The 16,250-nt window shown below is 42.9% G+C and overlaps 1 protein-coding gene across 6 annotated transcripts in view; it reads right to left on the bottom strand.

Annotated features, from left to right (window-relative positions):
• Positions 1-16,250, bottom strand: part of fhod1 (formin homology 2 domain containing 1) — a 50,110-nt gene that overhangs the window by 27,266 nt on the left and 6,594 nt on the right. For all 6 annotated transcript variants that reach the window (XM_080300782.1, XM_080300779.1, XM_026176158.2 and 3 more), the window contains exons 2-3: positions 12,580-12,686; positions 9,749-9,813 (exon numbers count right to left, since the gene is read on the bottom strand). In XM_080300782.1, the coding sequence (XP_080156908.1) occupies positions 9,749-9,813; positions 12,580-12,686 (172 nt within the window). The remainder of the gene's footprint in view (positions 1-9,748; positions 9,814-12,579; positions 12,687-16,250) is intronic.

Below are 16,250 nucleotides of genomic sequence, written 5' to 3' on the forward strand. Positions count from 1 at the left end.
CGAGCTGCAGTTCTGTAGCTCACATTAAGACTCAGGTAATATTCTGACCCGGGTCAGACTGGGCTGTCCGCCCTCTGGAAGCACTGCACTTCACCGCTGCAGACCATTAACATTAGCATCCTGGCGGGAAACATCTTAACCTGGTTCGGGAACAGCACCATGCAGGACAGACGAGCTCTACAGAGGGTTGTGCGGTCAGCTGAGCGCACCATCCGCTCCGAGCTCCCTGACCTGCACTCAATCTACAGCAGGCGGTGCTGGACCAAGGCCAGGAAGATGGTGAAGGACCTCAGCCATCCCAACAACAGACTGTTCTCTCTGTTGAGGTCAGGAAAGCGATTCCGCTCCCTGAAGACCAACACAGAGAGACTGAGGAGGAGCTTATTCATAGCCTTTCTTTTTTTGTTTTTAGGTCACGAGCAGTTGTCCAAGCATTTCACTACATATCGTACTGTGTATGACTGTGTACGTGACAAATAAAATTTGAATTTGAAATTTGAAGATAACCATCAGGCGGCTGCCTGCACAGTTACATGGAAACCCAAAATCAAACACGCGCAGTAAGAAAAATGTGGAAGACTCCGGCAACTTGAGTCAAATACAGTCCAACCGCCTCTCCCACAAAGCTGCAGTCACACCTGAGTGCAGTCAGACCTGCAAGCCTCTACAGACTCGCTTACCCTGTCAGTGACCTTGAAACCTGCCCGGCGACACGAACAGGATCAACGGGAAGTCACAGCCCCTGGTCATTTTTCGCATTAGTATTCCCCCCCCCCCCAACAACAACAACAACAACCAAGTAACTTAAGCCACACAACTTCCACCCAGAAAACACTTGACCTGTAATGTGCTGATCTCCGTTCCTGGCAGTAATAAATAACACTTTTAAGCAACGTTACTGTGGATCTACCCGACACGCAGCTGGTAGATCCACAGTCAGATATTTAAGGATGGGAAAAAAAAGCAAGAAAAAAAAAGCAAAGCAGGCTGCAGGTTTTAATTATCTGTTCATTTAAAAAGCTGGTCAGCTTTAGCTCCCAACAAACAACAAATACTTCCTGCAAATACTAACAGAAGAATACAACCCCGCCAAAATAAAGCCAACAATCAATGCCTTGCGATGATTGATGGGATGCATTTAATCCTGCTTATTTTCTCTACATTTCTATTTTTGGCACTCCGCTAGAATAACTTCATGACTGAGTTACAGCTAAAAATCCCAAAATATCATGGAGCCCGTTTGAGTAACCAGCAGTTTCTTTCTCTCACGTTTGCTCTGTTTACTATCCAGAATCAGTACTTAATATTTCCTTCTATTATGGAGCAAAAGTATTGATCTGTTATAGCAACAAGGAAGTGGTTCCACCTCTAATTATATCTTTCTACTTCCTGTCTGCACAGGAAATGAGGTTGTGTCCCGCTATATAGAGAGACATTTCCTGCCTGCACCTGTAGTTTATCACACATATAAACAGCTTTCCATCACATTTCTAACGTGATGAAGAGATGAAGGAGCGAACTGGAACAGTTCTCCTGCACTGACCTCAGATCAGCCCTTTAAACCTGCTGAGCTAACAAACAGCTACGACTTGTGAGCCATTTAATGCTGCATGCCATTTAGCTCCAAAGACTTTTGAAGCCGTTTTTAATCTGATGTGTGCAGTGGACACGGTCCTGCTTTGGACCTGAGTTTAAAGAACTGTTCAGTCTGCTGTATTCAGCTTTCGTGTGTATCTGCAACTGTTGCAGCGCTTCGATGTAACGAAGCACACGACATGCTGTGTATCAGGTGAAAACGTGTGAGCTCCTCGTAGCTTATCCAAGATTATTTGTTGTCACTGAGAACGTCAGCACCTGTTGACAGCAGCTCAAGATAAAACGCTTAAAGTTACTTCTGTCTCTCAGAGGACCGCGAGTCACTCAGACACCCATCTTTGACCCAAGATGGCCACCAGACAGCCACAGTTTCACTGCCGCGGCCGAGCATCGAGGAGGGAACGTGCCGGGATTATAGAGAGCTATAACTGCTCTATGATGCAGCGCAGACGCAGCTGCTGAAATTCCTCCGTCCTGACTGAACTCCCACACTTAGACTGCGTGAAGGGCAAAGGATTCATGTTGCTTTTCCACCAAGATCAGACCAACTCGTTCTGACAAACAGAAAATCATTTCAAGTCTGTTTCACCCTCACGCTGGCAGCAGGGAAATAAATAAACAGGTGAAATACAAAAAAAACAAAAAATAAATTAAAATCAGCTGACCCACTGGTTTGCTTACATCCGTCTGACCTGATGTGAAACTTACTGAGAACCTCAGACACATTTCAGCTCTTATTTTGTTGGATTTTATTTACAAAAAAAAAAAAAAAAAAAAAAAAAAAAAAAGCATTTTAAGAGTTGAATGTAAGAACTACAGAACCGTCTCACTGGATGTCTGTTGGTTTTTAGCTACAAACTATTCACATTGTTTTATATGATCGTGAGGTTTAGACTGAAACAGCAGACTGGAAACTTTATTTACAACTTTATGAATCAAATTTAAGGTTTAATATTCTTGAAGTCTTTAAGAAGTCAGACATGTTAATATGAGGCCAAATCTGAAGCTTGATTTATAGCACTGCTTTAAATCTACAGTCCAGCCTGATGTGCAGATTCACAGAGACATCAGTGCAATGCAGACTGTAACTGTGGGTCTGTCTAGTAGTAATATGAACACGGTCATTTTACATTATCATTATACCAAGTCTCTGTGGAACAAGCTGTAACTGACAGGCTTGCTGTCTGGTCTGTCCTGAAGTCCCGAATTTTACAAAACATATTCTATCATTTGGAAAAGTTCTTTTCATGTATTTGTGTGATTACGGCACTTTGGAGCAGAGGCAGTGTTGCAGTCTCCGGTTCACATCCCGTGCTCTTTCACATTAGCATGCTGGATTCCCTGCTGAGGCTCCAATTTGCTGTGCACCACGTCGGCTTTAGTAACTTCTCAAAAATGGCACATTTGGTTTGACGGTCATTCAGCAGTCCAGCTGAAGCAGTGAGTCGGGTCCCTTTCACAGAAGTTTGTCTTGTTTTTGTTTCCTTCAGATGCTTTTGTTTGATTTTCTCTGTTTATTCCCTGGTAAATGTCACCTTCCTCCCTGTGAATCAGGCCCACTGAAGTGTTAATCAGTGCATCTGCATGAATGCGGATACAGCAGGCCGGAACCACGGATCTGAAGAACTGCATTCACTAACGACCATCAGAGTCTTCTTTGAGTCGAAGGAAACGTCAGACAGGCAGAGGGACACAATGGGAAGAGGTCAAACGGTGCTTTCGGTGTGTTGACGTTTTTCTCCGGCAGCAGCGAGCAGATGCAGCAGAGCATGAGCGATTCTTGTTCTGTGTAAATAAAGCTTGTTTACATCCGTCTGTCGGAGACAAAAACACATTTCTAGAGATTTATTTTTCAAGCGTTCCTCATAAATAAAGCCCATCAGACTGCAACAGCAGGGCCCTCGTTGAGCTGATTAACGAGCATGATAGCGATGACTGAAACAGAGGGACACTGGGAAGGATTCCTGTGTTTGTCCTGTGGAGACAGGAAGTGAGCTACATTATCTCAGCGTGGTATTTCCTGTTAGTGTGAGCGTTGCTAATTGAGTCCAAGCCCAAAAGGGAAGAAGCTAACTAAAATCTTCAAAAGCATAATTTACTATAAAAAGTATCAATATAAGCAAAGGCATGTGATCTCAGAGAAGCCATGATTGTAGTTTTCTCCTGACTGCATGGCGTGGAGCTCACGCTGAACACGATTCAAATAACTTTGCTTAAACTAGAAGAAAAGGATTTCCCCGAGAGACAATCAGCTCGTCAATCAGCTGGAAGGAGTCAAATAATTGTGTTTAGCTTCTTGAAAATAAGATTTAATGCTTTTTTGGTCCCACGTGACAGGTAACTGAACATTTTTGGGTTTTGGAAACAGGGACACGTTCCTAATTTTTTAACTTACCGGTAGTATAGACAAAAGATCCAACAAGGAAGTAAAGACGGGAGTTTAATGAATTTAATGGGCAAACTGAGATGATATCAGGCTAACATTCACTTCTGGGATGTTTTTAGCTTTGCAGATGTGAAGATTTGATGTTTTTCATTTGCCATTGTTTTTTCTGATGACTGGGTGGACTGAGTGGCACTTTATTCTATTTCTGACATCGACAAAGACTCTTTGCAAGAAGGAAACAATGGCTGGTTGCAAACCTCAGAGTATATTTAGAGCTGACACAGCCCAGACTCTGTTTGAAATGTACAATTATTATGAAATAAACATTTTATTTTTAAGTGACATATCTGCTGATTTTTTTCCCCCTCTGAATCTTTGATGCTTTTTCATTTTCCTCTCACAAAGTCAAAGACTTTGAAGCAGTTTTAGAAGATTTGGTAATAAACAAAATGTGATCTGAACTCATGATCAGGAACGCCAAGTAAGTGTGTCAACATCCAAGCAGCCGCCACAAAGCAGGGAAGGAAGCACAGTCAGTGCATTATTGATGACATCATCATGCCGCGAGCCAACAGGACACACAGACAGACACACAGCATTGCTGGAAAAATGGCACTATGAGCTTCATGTAGAGTCTTGTCAGGATGTGACTTTAAGGTTCAGGTTGAGACAGGTGACCAAAAAGAAACACATACATGTTTTTACCTGCAAGTTTTACAGTAGTTGGCAAACTTAAACCTGAATCTGTGTCTAACCTAAACCCTGAAACCAGGTCTGAACCCTCCGAGGGTCCCAGTGGAAGGACGTGGCATCCTCGTAATGTGTTAATCTCCTCCTGTGGGCTTCAAACTGATCCCAGAACAGTCGTGTTGCAGTGCTATTTTACTTCATAAAGAAGCAGATAAAGAAATGGATCATTCTCAGTCTAATAAGACTGGTTCTACAGAGAGAAACAAAAGGTAAGCTCTGTGAGCTATCCGTCCTCGCTGGAGTGACAATCACAAACAAATCACAGCGAGGGTTCCAAGGAGTACACATTCTGGGAAATCCCCTCCGGAGCAGGAAGGGTGGGGTCATGCCAGGCAGCACGGGAAGGAGGAAGGGAATAAGTGGCTGACAGCGGGAACTCTGGGAAAGTTCAGCATTTCCCAGGAGAGGAGATTCTGACCAACTGAAGTCAGACCTCAGCAGCTACCAGAGAAACGGACACTGATCTCAACAAACACATGGAAACCTCCAACAACCCAAGTCTGAAGCTGTTCACAGGATCCTGAGATTCAAAGACACACAATAACAAAGAGATGCATAACAATTAAAGAGGCACAAACGGAAAAAGCTAAGTGTAGTTGATGAATCTCAGGGCTCCTCTGTGTCATTTAACAGCCACTGGATCCTCTGAGATCGTTTCACACTCGGCCTGCAGAACCTGATTGTTTCAAAAACGCCTTAAAGGAAATGAAAATGACAAATTTGGAGTCAGAATGATGCAAAACAAAGACGACAGAGAGACGCACTGGTCTTCTGAACAGAACTACTCCATCTACAGGTGGAAGCTTTTTGAAGAATGCATTTTAATGATGAGTTTATGGCAAAACACAGTGCCACTAAACACAGTTATGTGTAGTTTATGAGTGCGATTGTCTCAGGATGTCCTCTGGGTCATTTGACTGGAACACAGTCTCTCCCGTTTCTCACTCTGCCTGCAGAACTTTCCAGCATTGTTTCAAAACTCTTAAAGAAAATGAAAGCGAAGGCTTTCTACCTCCGGCTCCGTCCTTTCTGACGCTGGTGTGTCCAGCTGCTGCGAGCAGCAACACCACAGGCGCAGATAAGGGCAGAAAAGGGCTAAAAATAAAAACCCCAAAACCAGAGTGGAGCTTTGGTCTGCTGGGATGAAAACAGCTACAAACACAGAAGTGTTCAGTGAACCGCCGAGAGGCTCGGAAGACCATTTTAAACAACCATCATGCCCAAAGCCAAGACACAGTCAGCAACAATAAATAATCAGCCACACGCAGAGCAAGAGTGCAGATGAGGTGAATCCGCTCAGTTTGAGCTGCTTCACGTTGTCTGTATTCACTGGTGTACACCACTCTGGAAAGGTTTTAAGTAACAACCACAGGGAGGCTTTTAGACCGCGACGTGAACGCAAACACGCAACTAAATTTCCATTTACACCACATCAGGATCGAACTGTAGAAATAAATAATAATAATAATAATAATAATAATAATAATAATAATAATAATAAATTGCATTGATATAGTGCTTTTCGGGGCCCTCAAAGCACTTTACAATACCACTATTCATTCACTCTCACATTCACACACTGGTGGAGGCAGCTACAGTTGTAGCCACAGCTGCCCTGGGGCAGACTGACAGAAGCGAGGCTGCCATATTGCACCATCGGCCCCTCTGACCATCACCAGTAGGCAACAGGTGAAGTGTCTTGCCAAAGGACACAACGACCGAGCCGGGGATCGAACCGGCAACCTTCCGATTACAAGACGAGCGCCCAACTCTTTGACGATACCCACAGATTTATTTTACACAAACTGCTCTGGTGTATAAACAGACACTGTCCTCATTTTAACATGGACAACCCCCGCCTAATATGCATTTACTTCTTTGCATATACGTCATTCTCATATTGAAATATTGACGTCCGTAATATCGTCCTCAGGAAGTTCTCTTAAAGACAGTGGAGCCAAAACTGCTTATTTCAGACAGAATGAACTGATAGGTTCAGTATAAAATAAAGTTTTATTTTATTTTATTTATGAGTAGCAAAGTATGCAAAGCTACTATATACTAGTCAGCGACTAAAAATATAAAGCTGGAAACCGGGACAACGGGTCCCCAAATGTGTTCCTGACAGACAGACAGCAAATACAACAAAGTGACCAACAATAAAAGCAGGTGGTGCAGATCTCTTATACATGTCCTTATATGCCCTCATTTAATGTTCATGTTTCTTTTTTCCACTTGAAAACCAGAAAGTGAGAGCCAATCAGAAAGTTAATTTAAAGTGGGCGGGGCTAAACTGGCTCATTTCAGACAAAGGATGAACTCAGAGCAAGGCCCAATGTAAGATGATTAAGGAGGATTATGATCTGCGACTCATGCAGAGCTATTCTAGTAGGGCCCTCTAATAGCGTTACATAAATGACTTCCTGTTTGACTCACAATTAAACAACATGACTAAGAAGAAAAAGCCAGCTGGTGTCCAGAGATGAGACTCATTAACCTGCAGAACCCAGAGAGCCGGTCTTTAAACGATCAGCAGCAGGCTGAAGCACTTTAAACCGCGCTCTCCGTTTATAAACAACAACAAACAATAGAGTATAAATAGATCACTCAGCCTCTTTGTTTACAAACAATAAAAAGTTAAATATTTGCAGGCTCTGCCCCTCGCTGAGCTCCTCGGGGATTTCTGATGATTACCAGTCATGAGCCGGTCTATGAGCCGTTCAGCACGCAGCCACACCCAGCATGCACCTGCTGCAGCCCGGTGGCTGTGTTTGATTTGGATCCATCAGTGTGTGCACCGGATGGTGCGCTGGCAGCGATTAATTAGAGGAAGGCACAACAGTTTCTTTAAACTTATGCCAAGCTAATGCCTCAAAATGTGCCTTCCTTTACTCTGTGCTTGCCCCCCCACCACATCCTGATAGTCCGCGCCAGGTCGTCTTTAAGTCTGCGAGTAGGTGTGTCACTTCCATCACGGTGCTGACAGATGAGAAACCTTAAAGTTTAAAACTTATAATATCTGATAGCTTTGAGGAAAATAAAACAAACAGGTTTGATCATGCTGACCACCAACAGGAACAGCAGGCTTCATATTACAGGTCTCATGCTTAGGTCTGCTCCACGTGACTGTGGAGGTTTAAAACTGGTACAACAACACCCCTGACAGAGGTCAGAGGTCACAGAAGGAATATAACCAGACACGCAGTGAGTAGAGGAAACGAGAGCAAAGGGAAGCTTTTAGAGATGGCATGAAAAGGTAAATCAAAGCACAGGATGTACAGAAAGTGCTAATACTGCCGTGACTGATAACTGATTCGCTTCACCTCGCGCTTTCCCAGTGAGCTCAGATGTAAACTGGTTTATGTGAAAACATTTAAATAAATCAGAGGGGTAGACTGATGTTCAACACAGCCAGGCTCTCCTTGTGTTAGCTGGCTCGACAAAACCTAAAATCATATTTGAGATAACGGTGCGATGATAGTGGTTATCATCTTTCTCTGCTAATCCCTGCATCCTGGGTGGCTGTAGCCCAGGAGGCGGAGCAGGTCATCTGCTAATCAGAAGGTTGGTGGGTTGATTTGATCCAGTCTGCGTGCCAAATATCCTTGGACAAGATACTAACCCAGAGTTACTACAAATGTGTGAATGTTAGATAGAAAGCACTGGCATAGAAAAAGTCTATAAAGAACATAAAAATAAAAATGTAACACTGCTGCAAATAAGACGAGAGGTTCATACTGCAGAAAATCATCAATCTGGTGATTACAGAGTTGCACAGAGCAGATAAAAAAAAAAACCCTTTTAATTCGAGGCAAACACTCCCACTGGTGACAGCTAAAACTTAATATTTAAATGGATCCAGTTTAAACTTGCTGTCCTGCAGCCTAATAAAGGAGATGACTGCACAGGTGTTCCTGATGGTTTCTGTGATTTCAGCAGCGTGAAAGCGATGAAGAGTTTAATTTTATGCACAGAATAAGTATCAGAACATTTAAATACTTCCTGCATCACCAACTCCGTACATGCACAGCTCACTGACAAGTTTGCAGTCTAAGTTTATAGCTGGTGCCATGTTAGTAAGGTACAGGTGAAATGGAAAGCCTGAAGATAACCTGATCCCAACCAGCTCCTGCATTCAGCGCGAGTTACCACAGGGATCTAAGACGGTAAAAACCACAGAAAGCTCCGACTTTAACCTCGACATGACTCGCGATAGCATTACTCTCGCTTGTCAAATACACTCCTCGGGACTGAAACGAGACAAGCAGGAGCCACGACTTCATTCAGTTTCTGAAGATGAAATCGGTGATAAACGAGGCTGCTGTGAGGAAACCGCTGGATGAAATGAGTGATATCATCAGGAGATCCACAATATTTCCTAACATAGTCCTGACACTCTTCAACATGCCCGCGCTCCTCCTCCTGTTGTAAACGTAACCAGGACGAGTCCGGACAGGAGCTCGTCTTCTCAAGCCGATCCGTTTCCATGGAAACCTCAATGGGAGATTTTTTTCTGGTCTTAAAAATTCTGCAGTGTCAGACTTTAGTTGGAGCTCGCCTGAAGTGAGAAGAGTCATGCTAATCCTGTCTTACTCACATTTACATGCAGCAGTGAGCTCCCTGTGGGGTCAGTCTGCAGGAAACTACATTTCCCAAAATGCACTTAAAACCATGAAGCTTTTAAAGACTTTCAGCCTTCCAGCAGCCTGCTCAGAGGACACCTCTGATCCCTGTAAACAAGCTTCAGAGGAGCTACTGCTAACCTTTCCCGATGTTCAGCACCTTCAACAAATAAAACAACAGCCGAGTAAAACTCTAAACCTGAGCTCCACTTCATGTGGAGAAAGTAACCGCTGTATTTTCTAAGCTGCAGACTCAGAGGGAGGAAATCCTCCCAGCTGAGTGCAACACGTCACTGTGGTGGAAGATGGCGAGAGTTTCCCCTGAGTCATCACTCCTGTGCTGCAGGAGAGGACGGAGGGAAAAAGTAAAGCAGAAGACTGAGGACATAATTACCCAGGATGGAGTGAACACGAACAGAGAGCTGAGTCCTCAGAATCAGGATGGGCTTCCTTCCTTTCCTGTGGAAAAATAAGAAACCGTTTGAGTTCAGAACAAAAAACAGTCACGACTCAGAGTTCAGGTTCAGTCAGAGCAGCCAGCTCCGTGACAGACATCTAACCAGATTAACTTTTGTGTAATCGAATCATCGTACGAGAGGGACATGGCACTCAAAGAGTCCCGAGTTGGCATATTTGAGAGAACACAGAGTCAGACGATGGAAGAAGAACCTCCAAAGTGGGTTTTATCAGATATGAGTGCAGTTTTCACAAAGACTTGCTTCTACAAGGAGTCCTGATCCACTGTCAGTGTGATCAGTGTGTGCAGACAGCTGGTCTGAGGTGATCCCAGAACAGCTAAGTTTCCACATACAGTCAGACTGCGGCATGCTGGGATTAGAGTATGGAAAGAACGACAGCATGAAGGTATGGAAAGAATGAGAGCGAGAAAGAAGGAGAAACGGGAGAAGGGAAGATGTAAAGGTGGGCGTGTTTGTCTGGAGGCTAAAAGAGGAATACGTTTTTCAGACGCTCTTACAGCATCGCACAGAGTTTACACTGCTGGACACACACAGTCACCAAGCAGCTATAATGTGTTTCAGTTCCACATCACTGAAATGAATGCGATTCTTCACAGAAAGAAGATCCAGTCTGAGGCCTGGATTTGAACCCAGATACTCCAGCTTCCTCCCACAGTCCAAAGACCTGCATCGGGCTAGGAAGACCAACCATAGGTGTGCAGGGTTATCTGTGCACTTTAGTCCTGTGACAGACTGACCTGTCCAGGGTGTCCTGGGCCTCCTGCCCTGTGACAGCTATGATAGGCTCAACCGCCTCCTAACCCTGAATGGGATAAGTGGAAGAAAACTTATCCCACTAATTCTACTTCTTTTACTCCTTTTATGCATTATTTTGATTATTCATATTTCTATTACCTCTACCAAGGAAGTTGTGTTTTTGGTGCTCCTGTCTGTAGACACGAAGTTTTGATCGGTGACGAGCGGGGTCATGTTAACAATTGATTAAAAAAATGGCTTCCATCCCCCGAGGTCTTTGTGGTTAACTTCATGATTTATTGGCTGAAAATTGACGACAACTTACAAGCGTGCTGTCTGTTGGCAACATGTGAAAAGTATAAATTTAAAATATCACCTTCAAGGTCAACAGATGGATCCGAAGGTCAAAGCGATGATGCCATACAGAGTGATTTAAACCCATGTTTCTGACTCAGACAACGTTTACATGCACAGGGATTCTAAATATCACTCTGGACCTCTGAGCTTCAGATGTATATTTTAAAATTGTTATTATTTTTATATAAAATAAAATAGCAATCATCTTTAATAATTAAATCTAAAATGGTACTTCCTGTGATCTCACTTTCACATTTCACACCTGCCTTTTTTAACCCCCCAGAATGTTTTACACCTTTAAAGACAGTGTTGGCAAGAGTGTATAGTATATACAGCATAAGCTCAAATTATTCCAGTGCATCTTAGCTGATGTCACAATTGGGCATCATCGTTATACTCTGAGGCACGTACGTTTTCGGGCAGCCGGTCAGTATGAAGCCGCCGCCTGCAGCGAGCAAAGCGTTTAAAGCGCCCGACGACAAAAACTGTTTTCACTTATTTATCACTAAACGTTGTGGAGATACAGAAATTCTTTTATTGGTGCCATATAATCTGCATCATTATAACTGCATTGATAACATTCTTTACAGCATTATTTCATGTAATAATATTTCTCACAGTATTGATACTGCATTACAGTTGTTTATTGAAGATGTTCATATGAGGATCCTTCCATTATGTTAACTTTTATTACAAGTACGGTTGGAAGTATTTTATACACATTGCATATCTGTGCTTACTTTGAGTTGATGTTCGGTTCATTAAGGGTTTTAAGCTTCACTGGCGTGACTGTCCAGGTGATACATGCTGAGGGAAACTAGAACATAGAAGGATAACTGCAATGCATGCTTACAGTACATGTATATAATTTAGGAATGTGTCAGGCCTGAGGCCTTAACCCATTTGGAGTCTTACTAGATTTTACTCTACTTGGCAACAGATGATCAGAGTCAATAATCAGCCTCAGAGACCCTGAGGGCTTGAAGTTTTATTACCTTGTATGGAAGGTGTTACAGAAAAGAGAAGTTCTATGTCTGCTTATAGCTATTAAAGACGTACAAGATGTACGATTAACTGTGACTAATGTCGCGTGTACCCCACTGCTTTATAAGTGTCCACCACATGCATTTTGGTCAGAAGACATATGTTGATGTTTTCTCCGGGCTGTTTGATTGCACTTTTCTGGGGCCTCCGTGGTTTGTGACACTGCTCTGCATTGATCGATTTCGCGACAACGTGTAAACAACTTTTACTAAACAATCAATGTTACACATGTACTATATGAACATAATTAAAATGAATAATAACAATAGTACTTTAAATTACATAAAGTGTATTATAATGAGTAATGGTAAACTACTATTGTTTTATAATAAGGATAAAAATGTGCTTTGTCTTTATTTTAACTTGGCTATTTTTCCCCATATAATTTTTTATTTTATTTTAATACTTGAGTATGTTGTTGACAGCGTTCGTCTTGGTCTGTGTGGGTCCAGTGCTTCTTTTCTCTGTTTGTGGGGTTACAAGGACGGCATGTCTCTGCATGACATGTTTGGCTGCAGTCATGTTCCCAATAAACACACACACACACACACACACACACACACACACACACACACACACACACACACACACACACTAAAGCTTTTCTTACGCCACATCTTCGTAGAAGCTCTCCAGCTCGTCTCGCTGCTCAGCCAGAGAAGAGTCCAGGTCCAGATAGTTTCCACTGGGAGACAGCTGGAGGGTGCAGTCTTCCAGCTGATGGACACACAGACAGAGACATATGTGAAGATCAAGTTTAACCAATGCTGAATCACGACAGAGCTCAGCTGTGAACAGATTTGTTTGTGTGTGAAAAGCCGAGGCAGAGCGAGGGACACCGATCTCTGGTGTCAGTAGAAACCGATCCTGCAGCCGCTGCTGCAAACAAACAAAACTGACTCGACCGGTTTAGCCGATGAGGTCTGTGGATCTTTGCCTCTATATTCATGTGGGAGAAAGTAATCTGCCCGGATACTGGCTAATCTGGATGAGTCTCACACTAAAGCTGCACCCAGATTTCTAAAGGATCATCCAGCCTCATAAAGCTGAAGACATTTTGAGATTTGGTAACTAATGCGAGGACACCTGCTGTCCGAATAAATCACAGACTGAAAACAGTCACATTTATGGCAAATACAACAAGATGCAACAATCCTCCAATATCAGGAGTCACACTTTATGCAAAAACTCACCAAAATTTAAGCCACCAACTTCAATTAGCTGATCAATAACAGCTTTTCTGGACGATTGATTCATGCATTTATTTACAGCACAGTGTAGGACAGCTGTAGATCCGATGCTTGGCTGCAACTTCTATTTTGTGTCAACTCTAAAGCCACAGGACAAGAAAAACTCCTGACGTTGATTTACTCCAGGATCACATCGATCCATGTTGTCCTGCGTCAGAGAGAAATGCCATTTATACTTCAATATATTTATTATATTCTTGTTAAAAACAATGGAGTCCCGGTGTATCAATGTAATGTAATGAGACACAATGCTGTCAGATTCAACAGCGGCAGAAAACACTCGACTGTTGTGCCGATGCTTTAGCTCAAACAAATGCGATTCCTCCACCGTCGTTTCTGCACAACGCCCGATTTTACTGAATTTACATGACATGTAAATCTTCTGGCTGACTGGAAAAATAAAGACAAAGCGAATTATCAAGAATTAACCACGACCATTATAAAGCAGGACCGTATAACAACTCTATTGTACTTGTATATAAATAATTCATAACAATGGGCATCTCAGGACACTTTATATTATAGGAAGGTACCGATCCAACATCGTTCAACAGACGTAGTGGTTCAGTGGGAGAAACGTTTCATCACTGATCCGAGTGCTTTGTTCAGTCTCAGCTGACTGCAGGTTTCCAACCTTATAAACAGGACATTCGCACAATGACTGAAACCAGCCCCTCACTTGGCTCAGTGACGAAACGTTTCTCCCACTGAAAACGTTACGTCTGGATGAACAGAATCAACTTTTTGGGATTTATTTACCTGGATGATTGAGTACGCTTCAAGACATTATTCAACACAACTCCTTTACTTACGCGCCTAGAGGAGCGTAAGTAAAGGAGAGTTTAGGGCAGGGGTGGGCAATCTCAGTCCACGAGGGCCAGTGTCCCTGCAGGTTTTAGATGTGTCCTCGAACCAACACAGCAGATTTAAATGGCTAAATTAGCTCCTCAACATGTCCTGAAGTTCTCCAGAGGCCTGGTAACGAACTAATCCTGTGATTCAGGTGTGTTGACCCAAGGTGAGATCTAAAACCTGCAGGGACACCGGCCCTCGTGGACTGATATTGCCCACCCCTGGTTTAGCTTCCTATTCTACTTTTCATCACTAAGAACCACAAGAAAGCCCACAGTCTGAAACTGAACAGCCATGTAGGGAAATGTAGGAATAATATGACGCTAATAGGTCTTTAATATTACCGTTTCATAACTCACGAGTAGTTTTCCAGAATGTAAATGATAACATTAGAGACACGGGAGGTTTCTAATTTTTTATAGCAAGCAGTCATGCATATTTGTTTAATGTGTTTGTTGAAGGAGACACTGATTAAAGTGACTCAAAGGTTCCTTGCAGTGTTAACAGAGGCCAGTGTAATGCCATCAGATTAGTCAATGTGTTTCTGAGGTTAAATACAGTAACTTCAATTTAATCTGAGTTTAGCAGCAGGAAACAGGAGTCATCTCGCCCTTTGTCTTTAAAACATGTCTGCAATTTAACTGACTCGTGTATCTGGTTGTATTGCTAAATATAACTAGGCATTACCTGCAGAACAATGGAAATGCACGCAGTGCTTTCATGTTATACATTCTTCCCTTTGGCAGTGAAAATAATTGGTCCCAGCACAGAACCCTGGGGAACTCCATGACTAACCTCTGAGTGAAGAAGGCGCGCCATCCAAATAACTTGGATTTATTATTGAAACTGGAACACATTCAGAAAAATCCATGTAATCTGTAATAAAACCGACTGCTTCATGCAAACAAAGTTGGTTTAGGCTGAGAGAAGCTAATTAGTAACCTTCGCTGCTGTAAATGTTTTACAGTCATTTCTAAAGCTGGAGCTGGTGTGTGACATTTGTGCTGTTGGATAATCGTACAGTTATTCAGCCGTCGTACCGTCAGCTGTAAAACATGAATGCTGCTCGCGTCAGACGTTATTCTTTTTATTTTAGAAATGGCTGTTTAACCCCTCCCTCCTTTTGTATCTGTGGTTTCTATACTTTCACTGATTTTATTTACATGTGACAGAAAGTTGCTTTAAAGAACCGATCCAACAGGTCACACACGCTCTGGGTTTTCTGGGGCAGTATGCAACAGGAATGTGTTTTTTTACTCTCTCAAACAGTAAACAGGGTCTGATCCACATCAGCTTCATGTCTATTTATAGCCGCCCTGCTCGGCCTGGCAGCATGTTTGTAGCAGAGCCATGGCCAGGTACAATAATCAGTTATCAAACACATCAGGTCTGCTTTTGAGTGTCAGACTCTAGACCTGCAGGTCCACATTCTTCCTCTCCAACAACACAGATCCTTCCCGTCAGCCTGGAGCTGCACGGAGGAGGCGGAGGAGGCTCACCTCCACATTTTTAACTGATGGTGTAACTGCAGGTCACGTGGTTGTTCGTGGATTTACATTTTCTTCGCTATAATTTTCAGTAAGGATTTAAAGAAGACAGTGACCATAAAAGCAGCTCCAAACATCCCTCTGACTCAATCTGCACATTTTCAGGTTTAACTAATCTTACATCTGAGTCTACAAAAACCTTCCTTTTCTGTGAAAAGTTTGTTGAGTTTGCACTCACATTTTATACCGAGTAGTCTAAGGAGCTGGGGAAAAAAGCATCTGGACTGCTTTAAGTTTCTTGAAGACGTTTCATCCAAGAACCTTCTTTAGTTCTAAAACCAATTGGTTGCAAATCCCAGATTATTAAGGCCTACTGGGAGTGTCCCTAAGAGGGTTGTTGACCAACTATTGATCATCTGAGTCAGGTGTGGAAATGGGTGTAGGTCATTATCAGCCAAGGTTTCAGGCTAACCCATAGTGAGACCATGCCCCACCCTGTCATGTGATCTATTGAGATCAAATGGCCCAGGATGCGAGTGGGCGTTAAGGCGTCTGGGAAGGATCTCAAAACTGGATTATAGATGGCACAGTGGGTGTCATAAGCCCCGCCCTCTGTTCAAAGATGGTTGTTCACAGTGGACATAGATGCTTCTTTCACTCCTCTTTCAAACCATCTGTCTTCTCTGTCCAAA

This window comes from Astatotilapia calliptera, chromosome 1 (genome assembly GCF_964374335.1).
Source record: "Astatotilapia calliptera chromosome 1, fAstCal68.1, whole genome shotgun sequence".
In the NCBI taxonomy this organism is placed as follows: Eukaryota; Metazoa; Chordata; class Actinopteri; order Cichliformes; family Cichlidae; genus Astatotilapia; species Astatotilapia calliptera.